Below are 11,364 nucleotides of genomic sequence, written 5' to 3'. Positions count from 1 at the left end.
GTGACAAAAGCACTTGACACCCCCCCACACTTCTTTCCATAGAGACTACTCATAGCTTTCCCACCATCCGGAGGCATAACGATTGTTGGAAAAGTTACGTCGGTACAAGCCCTTCGATCGTTGAAGGGCACAGAGTGACAACAAAACATCTACAAGAAGAGGATGGCATGTTGGAGACATCTCTCAGAGCCGTGTGGGCACATGGTAGCGATGGAATAGAGAATTGAGCTTAAAGAAGTGCAGTAACAAACATGAGAGCATGCGCAGACAACGCGTGTGGCTGCATGAAAAGTTTCAAAAAACATGGTTGGTGTTCGAAAGTGCACCCACCTTGAAGACAACACGTGTGGTTCAGAGACCCCAAACAAAACCCCACAAAGCATGGAATGACCACATCCATAAACAGCCATATAGCCATGCCATGCTTGCACATAGCTGCATCCTATCCCCCATCGGTGCCAAATAGCCTTCAGCTCATGCACAGTTCTATGCATGAGCGCTACTAATTGGAGTACGAGCATTAAGCAATGCACACTTTTATTGATTTGCTTGGCAATGGACACTTCTTTTATTTGATTATGACTAGTAAGCTCTCAATGCATAACATGTTTTTACATTGTCCTCACTCCAAAAATCCAGCTCCAATCTTTTCCTCTGGTGCATACCTGTCGAAAAGAAGCAACTTGCATCAGTCAAAAGCCCCTGTACTTGAAACAAAAGCAGTTCATTCGTTTGAGGCAAGGACAGCATTTAGATGCAGCCTGTGCCTTTCAAAAAGCGATCTTTTAAACAAGCATAGTGGAGAGTAATAGGGTGAGGAAACCACCTGTATTTACGAAATGCTCAAGACTTGTTCAGCTTCCCAGACCTCGCCAGGCTGCAGCGTCACAGGGTTGTTGATCTAATTGCACAAGACACAACACAGATATGGCACATTATAATACAAATGCAACAAAAAATTGGGTGCCTCTTTACATAATACACATGTAAATGTGTGGAAATCCACTTAATTGTCACACGGCAGTTGGAAACACAAAAGAAAAGCAGTCATCTGGAAGGGAAGCTAGACACCGGCAATCAATCAGCTGAAGGATTCGAAAACAAAACAAGATATTGTGGTTTGAAGCCAGAAATGCCACAAAAAACACAAGATAGCCTCGTGTAATTATCAAAAATCAACCAGCATCCAGAACACACTCATCAACCAAATGGAAAGCAGTTGATGGACTCACCAACCCACCAACCACAGGCCCCACTGCTCCAGACCACCTCCAAGGCATGGGAGAGCTAGGTAGGATGGACCACCTTGCCTACCAGTTGTGTCCCCTACCACACCCTGCATCCATCACTGCATTGGCAGCCCACTATTCGCATCTAGAGCTACTGTTGGCTCGACACTCGATTACAAGCACAGTCGTGATAATTGGACTAAACCAAGTGTTTTAACAGAGTATTGATGGCAGCAGAAGACTTGAGCAAACACAAGCAGTCCCAAGATCGTATTAAATTATCTCTATATTAGTTCTTAGAGCAGAAGCTCTGCGTACAAAAGAGATGCCACAACTATGGCTGTAAATATATTCAAAAGATGACCAAATGCAAGTAACGGCCGAGTTGATGAGGAATGCTTTTGTTCCACGTGGATCTGCTGCTATCGACATGCTTCAGAGCTCTCAAAGGCTTTATGACTGCTGATGGAGGAAGAAAGATTGATGATAAAGTGGAGAAGGGGGATGACATTTATAGCCAATCAGTCCCTTCAAATGCTGGTCAGTTGGCTGCTGGCCCGCCTGCACGTCTAGTGCACAACCATGTGCAGCAAACAAACGCAACCGTCCACCACCAGCGCCCGAGTGCGGCGCAAATCCGTTCCTTCCCTTCCAGGCAGCCCGTCCCTGATCACGACTGCCAAGACACGGCCTGAATTCTACTGATTGTGCTGGTAATCTGCAGACTGCAGGTGTGTCACTCTCTCTCCCACAAGGATGCAGCAGTCCTCAGCTGTATAGCATCCAAATGGGTACTACGCAAAAGAACTTACAAATTCAAGTGGCTCCAACCCAAGGTGTTACATCAGGATAAGCCTAGGATTAGGGCTAGGGTTACCCAAGATTAGGGTTAAGGGCTTAGCTAGGGCATGAGGACTTGGAGGGTTCACACGTGGGCTAAGGGCGCTAGCAAAAAAAGGCCTAGATTGGCTAAATGCTTATAATCAGTAGCCTAGGGCTAATGGCTAAAACCTTGTATGTAAAGCAAGAAAGCTAATAAATAAAGCAAGGGCCAATAAGCTATTACTATAAGTGACCCCAAGGTCACTTATTAGACACAAGAGATCAAGTAGTCATGCGGTGGCCTGGGCCTACCAAGGAAGCGTGTAGGATCTTGTGGTCATGGAACTACAAGATGGGTGGTTCGGCCTGGTGGTATGGGATGCTAGGTTGGGGCCATCATTACCAAGCAGGCTCGTGGTAATCGTAGTCATGGGATGCGTATGATGAAACCACTTTAGGGTTTCGGTTCTAGGTCAGATAATCCTTGGCGTGGCCTTTTGAGACCTTCTTACACAAGGTACTTCAGCCCGAAGAACTCAGATGAAGCTTTGAGTCATGTTTTGAACCTAGCATTGTGTCCTCGTCTTTCCAACTCAAGAACCCGGAAATGTATCTCCCTATGAAACCTCTAGTCAAGTACCATTTCATGACGTACCTACCAATGGTCAAGCACCTCCTAGTTAAGTTGCCACTAATGAGAATCCTCCTCTATAAGCTTGGGTTGAGAAACCTCTAGAGCAAAACTCTTACGATAGACGCTCTTCCAAAAGTCAGTGAAACATGCCCAAACTCTCTTCCAGAAGTCAATGAAACATATCCATTAACTAGAGCACATGCTCATATGGATCACAAAAACCCTCTTACCCCAAACAATCCTGTGGATGATGGTCAAAAAGAAGAGAAGAAGAGAGATCACAACAGAAGACTTGTTTCTCAACCTAACCTACTACATATAGTAACTGATTGACTGAGAATGAAAGACTGACAATGATACCTACAAGGTCTATACTCCCGATGTGCGTTAACTCTATTTCTAGTATAAACTAAATTTGCTACTTTCTTGAGTTGATCTTCTCTCTCTAGGGTCCTTCATCTAGAAAGTCTTGTAGAAGATAATCTAGAATGGGAAGTAGGGATCCTTTTACAGGATAACATTTTGTGAGCCCAGAAATAATATCATAAAATTCACTAAACATGTTCTTGCTAGGCTAAATAGGTGCACACCCACAGGCTAAATGCACATGCTCAAAACCCTCAATGATGCAAAGTAAGAACTCAAGAGTGGTTCCTCCATAGCTGGCCGCTCTTGGAGGAAAAAGGGGAGAGGCTTGTAATGCCAAGTGATCTTTCCGTCTAATTCACACAAAAGGACCCTAGCGTCATGATTGTAGAAAAGCCTCTCACCACCTACGCATGTGATCTGAACCTCCCCCACTAGCCATATTACCAAAACACAAAAACCCAATGGTGAATGGACTCAAAACTTGTACAAATTGGAATTTGAATGTGCCCATCATTTTTACCATGTTTTTGCTGCTCTGGATCAAATGTCTCATACTGCGATGTAAACTCGAGCAGAGTTGTTGTCTCTTGTTCATGCAATTATGGATCACAAGCAAGCTCATCAATTGGAAATGCCTTTTAGTGAATGTGAATTAAATAAGGAAATTAAACCTTTGGGAAGATGGAAATCTCCTCGCTGGGATGGTTTAATTGTAGAATTCTTTTTGCAATTCTGGGATTAACTTGCATACCCTCTTTTACTCATGTGGGTTGCCCAAAATCAAATGGTTTTTCATTTGTCAAAGATTGATAAGTATTTCTACTTCCATCAATCTTTACACAACTATCAGCTACAACAAATTGATCAAGCTCAGTTTGATTTGTTTTTTCACTGTTTCTAGATGTATATCATAGGTAAAGATCCCTCTTTCAGGGCTTCACCCTGCACATTAATATAGACAGTGTTCTTACCAAAAAAAAAAGTGTACATATCTGTATATATATTTATATTTATATGTCTGTGTGTGTGTTGGGAGGTTATATGTCTGTGTGTGTGTTGGAGTGGAGAGGGCACACGGCGCGTGCACACACACACACACACACACACATTCACAGAGGTGTGAAAATATACCTATTTTTTATTACCCTTTGCATGAAGATGATGCAAGTGTACTTAGAAGTGTGGCCCACAAGATCTTGTTACCTGTCGGCCTAATCCCTGCACCTATTCTAACACTTTTTTATCTTCCCTCGATAGTCAATTTTGGCCATCCCGGGCAACCCAAGGCTGCCCACTAGTAGTAATGTTTGTTTACAAGTTTGTCTCTATTCCCCATACCACTCAAGTAATACCTCTTCTGAATTTGCCTCCAAGGAAAACTTGGGTGATCACTTTAGATACCGTCAAAGTGAAGACCCAAGGATGTATAGAACCATAAACTCATCATGAACATTTGTGCTTACTTTCGTACAAGATGACCAATAAAAAGAGATGGAATGACGAGCAAGTCCAAATAAAGTCAAGAGAAGTTTGATAAACTAACCTTTACATATAATATGTTCCTAAAACTAATCATTTCCTTACACTAATTGAAGGCTTAGAGAAGAGCATAAAGGAAAAGGGGGGACTTGGAGAAAACTTATTTGTGGTACCTTTGCATTTTCCACACACACAAAGTCCTTGTATGCTGCTGGAGCATTTAAATGGGGGTTCCATAAAACTGCATCCGACCAGCTAGAAAATCGCCATAAAACGTGCATCAGCAAACCCCCCCAAAAAAAAAGTGGGTGGAGCTATAAAGCTTGTGTAGGCCTTGCATAGAGTTATTTCCATACTTGGGAAAAAGCTAACTCATTCAATGAAGCTGGGAATTGAAAAAAACTCACTTTTTGTTGTATATAGACAGTGTCTCTCCTAAACCATTTAGAAGTAATAACTCTTGCGGGGCATTGAAATATATACAGTCCACAAATCCTGGAAAATTTACTTGCTCTCTGAAAAAGTTACAAACACAGTGAGAATTTATTAGAGAAGCTCCATATCTAGATTGGACCACCTTATTTTTCTAAGAGAACATTTCATCTATCTATATATACAATGTATGTATAGACCTATGTATGTATGTATTGTGTGTGCGTGTCTACACATAACACATAGGTATATATATATATATATATATTGTGTAGTGTATACAAATAACACATACATACATAGGTATGTATATGTATATATATATGTGTGTGTGTGTGTGTGTGTGTGTGTCTATCTATCTATCTATCTATCTATATGTATGTATGTATGTATGTCTATCTATCTATCTATCTATATGTATGTATGTATGTATAAATGTGTGTGCACACACACACACACACACACACACATACATATATATATATATATATATATATGTATGTATACATATAGTTATATACATATATACATATATACCTTCATAAGGTCAGAAAAATCTGAACTTACAAATTGAGAGATTTGAGAAAGAAATAATAGTGAAGTAGGACAAAGACAAAAACAAAGCATTTGAAAGATCAAAAATAAATAAACTAACAAACCTAGCTACTAAGGAGAGGAAATCAAAAGATAATATCAAATGAAGACTTTTAATTAAGACATTAACCAAAAAAAACAAAACAAACAAACAAAAAACAAAAAACAAAAACAAACAAACAAACCAAAAGAAAAAAACAAAACAAAACAAAACAAAACAAAAAACAAAAAAACAAAGTAGCAAAACAGAGAACTGTAAACTCTAGACCTAAAGCACTAAGAGCTAGAACCAAACATTAAGCTAAACTTTAAAAAAGACTTTGACTCAAAAGTGCAACCATTAACTTCAATGTCTGTCCAAACATGAAGTGTAGGTTATGTTAACAACATACTTCTAGTCCAATGTATTTACCTATCTTCTGTGCCGCGCCTAGGATTCACTGGATCTGGATCCTTGTTTAAGGTCTCGCATCCTTTTAAACCTTTCACCAAAGCCTCCGTTACAGACGCCTGAGAGAGAAATCATATGGAGATTAAAAGAAGACTATGTATGTGATATTAGCCTAGTCCTGAGATCAGAACAAAACTAATCAAGTGGGTGTCTGAGATGTATTACACATGTAAGGCTAATAAGAACAAGTGAAGCGTGGAATTTTGACAAGTGGAAGGTGGCAAATATTTGTATGTGGAGGTCTTGCATTAACTCGAGGCATGATCTCAGCCTCCATCTTGTGGGAGATATTTCCCGCCACTTCCATGCAAAAATTAACTTGGATAAAGAGAAACCACATAATCATTAAGATAAACCTGTGACAGGAAGCCAACGGGTGCATAGCCCAGCAGTGAGGGCTTGTGACTCAGGCAGGGGAGGTCCAGAGTTCAAATCCCCACAGGCCCTGTTTTTTTTTTTTTCCGGAGGGGGGGGGGGGTGTGGCGCAGGGGCTCATAACAGGAACCAGAAGTATTGTAACTACATACAATTTTGTTGGACAAAAATGGATATTCTTCTACAACAAAACTGCACAAAAAAAAGGCCCATTTTCAAAAGGGAATAAGAAAATAATTGGCATTTCCTTACCTTAAAATATGTGTGCAACGCGGTTGTGAAGGAGAAGGACTTCTCATCTGTGTTTTTGACAATAAACTTGGTTGATAATTTCATTGGCTCAAGCAAGACCTGCAGAATAAAAAATCATCGAATTAAGATCAAAAGGAGAAAATTCAAAAGCTTTTGGATGCTGGATTTGTCTATGAGACTCAGCACACCAAGATCACATATTGCAGAGGTTCTCAAAAAGGATGGAAAAATCAAGGTTTGTGTCAACCTAGAAAAGATTACTGCTGCTACAAAAAGGGATCGTTCTCCTCTACTGCTTGGGCCTTACTATGCATGTTTTAGAGGGACTTGCTGCTTGCAAAGACTTGAGATTATTTTGATATATCACAATACTTTAACACTTGGTAGCAATAGGAAACACAAGCAAACCACCCCATATGAATCAGAACTTATCCATGATATTGCAGAAACCTTGTAGGTTGCGTGAAAACCATAGTCCCAAATTCCCCTGGTATAATTGTTGTCCTTAAGCTCAAAAAGGACTGATGGACTCCCCCCAGCATTCTCCGAACTGGCAATGGACCACGTCGAATTGCGTGCGAATCCATGCTGTGGATCCATACTTACACAGGTCAGACTGATGCATCCATGTCTCTTATTATGACAAAAAGTATACCAAGCTGTTGCAAAACTAAAAGAAGCTAAACTACCTGCTGTATAGGTCCTGGTCCGAACTGTGGAAAGCAGTGAGGAATGCCTCCGCTGCATACACAGATTATAATAGTGAGGCACTGAGAAATAGAGTCATGCATTATCTATTTGAATACCTTTAAATGCATAAAAATCCCACAATCCAAGGTGTTCATCCTCGCACACTAGTAAGTCTAGAACTCTAGAACTTAATCACACCTGGACGCATCATTTCCATCCACGCTGGTTATACCATGAAAGGGTGCACATGAACCATAACACCATTGAGAGCAATACTCTACACCCTCCTGATGCTCAACAGTTGGAAAACCAGCTTCTGAGACCTTTATGAACTATTCACCAAGGTGGTCTCCTTGACACGGCAGCTTGATAAATCCAATTACAACCACAGAAAATCCAAAGCAACAAGACCTTTGAAGGAGTGGACTGTGGTACCATGAATTATTTACACCAAAGTTTGACAAATCCAAGTCCAACCACAGGAAAGCCAACGCAGAAAGGTAAAGAAGATCACCTCCTGCCTAGGCCCGCACTAACTAAGCAAGATGTCTCCAAGCTCATGTACACCACCAAGCACAAGCAACAAACTAGAGAAGCCACCCAACTCCAATAAGAGTAGAAATCTCCCTACCACATCGACGCCCCAAGGAACAAGAAACTGGATTACAATAATGCACCATATCTCCAGCTCAAGTATCCCCAATGCCACCAGCCCAACAACCCCACTTGAAACGTCAAAGCATCCCAAAGTCCACAACAGCGTATTTGCAGAAGCAGTACCTAATGAAGCTATTCAACCTATGTCTTGGGAATTGAGATAAACTTTCGACTTCCCCTGTGAAACTAGGATGGATTCCTCTTACAAGAGGAGAGTACACAGATCATCAAACTCGAGGGAACGTGTTGTGATCTGAACCCGCAAAGCTCAGGAATCCATGTCATAATCTGTAGGAAGCCTGATGAGGAGGAGAGCAGCTAACTAAGAAGAGGTTAGGGAAATACCCATTGCCACTAATTGGTCATGGACTTCCATGCAGTCATCACAATGACTGCATGGAAGTCCCTGCTGTAAACTCCAGGGAAAAGAGCTGACCCAATAGGTTGACAGACCGCATTGTAGAGTCTCGTGCATATAGATCTGTCAGCTTTCTCCAAACAGAAGCAGCACAATCCAATGTTTGCACGACGGGGGAGACCTCTGGTGAGATGGCTCGTACAAGTGCAGAGTGAGCTTTTGAGTCTTGATTCTCCCAAGCTGAAAGTTCTGCGAGAAAGGCATCCTCCTGGTCCTGAGTCCACTTCCTAGAGCTGGTAGGGCGTTCGGGCTTTCATTCGGGGCCCTGAACAATCTCCCAAAGTCCCTTGTGTGTGAACCAGACCTTCATCTGTAGCTTCCAGTGATCATAGTTTGAACCACTAACCTTGTCCTCCTTGTTCGTGCAGGGGGGGACCCATGTCTGCCTCAAAGAAGCTATGTCTCAAACAACCTCTGTAGCTAAGCAATCCACGTGCTCTCTCAAGCACCTTTCCACAGGATCCAACTAGGGACTAGTAGCCCCCTCTGAAGATGCAGGCTGGACTCTGGCCTTTGGTCAATCTCTTGGTAATGTAATTTCGTTCAGAGTGACAGATTCAACTCTTCAATGCATGCATGAAGCATCATAACTCTCTATGCACTCAGCATTCATGCGCCACAATACACCTCCATGTTCCCTTGGCAATTCCATGCACTCTTCATCTAGTTCTACCCCGAGTCCTATACTTTGACCAAGGCAATATATGCACTTGCATGTATCCTATACAAAGGCTTGTCTTTATTTTTCATTAACAGACAGATGCAGAAAAGTTTTGAAGAGGAAAAAGCACCTCACTTAGAATAATATAAAGATACAGCAAAGCCATGTGACAAATGCATATATACCTTATGGGTTTTTGCCCATTAAATACAGCATCTGGTCGAACAAACAGCATGTCTTTGCCATTTGAGAGCTTCCAAGATGTTACACAAGCTCCAAAGATATAAACCTCGGCCTGACTATTAGCAAGAGAAGCACATGATAATCTTTCTGAAGCTATAAAGGAGAAATAGAATGACCTTCTGAGTCATAGATGCTATTCCATACCTGCCGGTCGCATCTGTGAGTACTACCTTGGGGAGACCACCTTCTCCTCCCTCAACTTTGACCCCTTCTGAGTTGACTTGGCCTTGAAGGTTTTCTATGAGCCTGCAAAGAATTTTCAGACAGCATGGTTACTTTTATACTATCCAAGCTCGCAAGTACGATTCACCAATTTATTTTGCATATGAAAAACCATTTTAAAGTCCCCATGTCACAAACAAGGGCTTAAGATCCAAACCATGTTAAACTCACGGATGCATGCACATCCATAAGTGGAACATGTAGAAGTTAGTCTCCCAGCCTAGAGGCACAGATTTAAAATGGGAGCTTCCCATGAGCCCATCCCTGAATAGCGTGCACATCCGTGCAAGCCTTTGTGACTGTAAGTCTGGTTTGTCCCATAGTTGGGGGCACTACCCTGTTTTTTTCCATAATTAACTCATTGAAGATATTCATATCAATGGCTGTAGCTTACCTGAGCTAACTATATGTGCACACGCTTATCCCTTACTCATCATCGATCCTGTTACAGGCTAAACCTTCAATCCTCTTTCGTGTCATTAGAGACTAGATTAACAGCGGGTTGATCCAACCTACAGCTCTTGGCTCTGCATTTGCACTAAGACACACCAGATGGGCATTTTCCACCTTAAAGCTGTACTTCAAGTGCAAAGACACACAGAAAGGGAGTCAATTTTTCCTTGTTCGACTAAGAGCTGGCGAACTCTGCATTAAGAGGCAAAGACAAGCAAAACAGGCAATCTCGTACAGTATAACAAACGATCAGAAGAGAGGCGAAGAGGGTACCCGATGGAAGCCCGGGGGGGCATGGTGAAGGTTCTTCTTCGCCGAGGCTGAGATCGATGAGAAGACAGGCTTAGAAAGGGAGCGGCGGAAAGGACAGCCAAGGAGCGAGGAGACGTCGTCGGTGCGGCGCCTAGCAATGGGTTGAGGGGAGCAAAGAAAGCAGAGGGCGAGGCATGCAGAGCGCGCATAGCATCCATCGCTTATTGAAAGCACTTATCAAGTATGTGTGTGTGGAGTGCCATTAGATGACTACTACACAGCACATTGCACGCACATGAAAGATTCAACCCGGATATTCTCTCCACCCTTTAAAGGTCCACATTTGGGCTCATCACAGCTTTTTGAGGTCCCCATATTTGGGCTGTTCTCGCAAAACAAGGCAGAGTGTCCTGCAGAAGACACAGATAGGGCCTGTTCACACGACGACACCTGAGGGACCTCCAGAGGGCGACCTGCAGGCCTCCTAGAGGGTAGCTCAGGCCACGCCGACTTAGACCCCAACCGGTCAAATTTTTGGGCACCATTTCCTTAACAAACAATTAATTTAAACTTCACACGTAACATAATTAAAACTTTTCAAATTGCCAGTAAGTGTTCTCTCCTCCCCGCTCAGTTTCTCCACCTCTCTCTTACTCCTCCCCACTCGGTTTCTCCACCTGCAAACCTGATTCCTTGCCCACAAGCTTGTTCTTTGCCCGCTGTACTACTCCCCACAAGCCAGCGCTAGCCACCATCATGCCTCCCTCTTCTCCAATTCGCCCCTTCCTCTTCTCAATTGCTAGGATTGCTAGTTGCTCTTTACTCATATATTCAACATAAAAGAGCTTACAATTTGCCATGCTCCATTTCCACACACTGAGCCAAGCAACATCGATTGGCCCACATGGTGTCCGCGTGTCAATGTCACAAGCATCTACTTCTCTCATGTTTCCATAGCTTCTTGTTTTCTCACATCCTCAAAGCGTTCAACATCAGACCACATTATGTATCAGAGCTCTATGTGAAGCCGCAAGCCCTCAACTAGTGGAACCACTATGTCAGAGCAACTCGGGGAGATGACATGTGGTTCAAGGAGGTGTTCCGTCTAGCTTTACACTTGCTTCAACATGT

General features: G+C 42.5%; 1 protein-coding gene across 1 annotated transcript; it reads right to left on the bottom strand.

Moving 5' to 3' along the window:
• Window positions 1–205: 205 nt before the first annotated feature.
• Window positions 206–10,591, bottom strand: LOC147632139 (Galactose mutarotase-like superfamily protein). The gene is made up of 11 exons (XM_086808767.1): window positions 10,255–10,591; window positions 9,451–9,552; window positions 9,249–9,362; window positions 7,327–7,378; window positions 7,088–7,225; window positions 6,638–6,736; window positions 5,972–6,069; window positions 4,941–5,048; window positions 4,707–4,788; window positions 827–901; window positions 206–665 (listed from the first exon to the last, which is right to left on the bottom strand). Exons 1-10 carry the CDS (start codon window positions 10,449–10,451, stop codon window positions 833–835), a joined length of 1,059 nt encoding a protein of 352 aa, XP_086664893.1. The 5' UTR covers window positions 10,452–10,591; the 3' UTR covers window positions 206–665; window positions 827–832.
• Between the last annotated feature and the right edge of the window lie 773 nt (window positions 10,592–11,364).

This window comes from Cibotium barometz, chromosome 14 (assembly GCF_041138505.1).
Source record: "Cibotium barometz isolate CiBa-2024 chromosome 14, ASM4113850v1, whole genome shotgun sequence".
In the NCBI taxonomy this organism is placed as follows: Eukaryota; Viridiplantae; Streptophyta; class Polypodiopsida; order Cyatheales; family Cibotiaceae; genus Cibotium; species Cibotium barometz.
The sequence above is the reverse complement of the archived record's forward strand: the minus strand, read 5'-3'. Positions and strand labels throughout refer to the sequence as shown.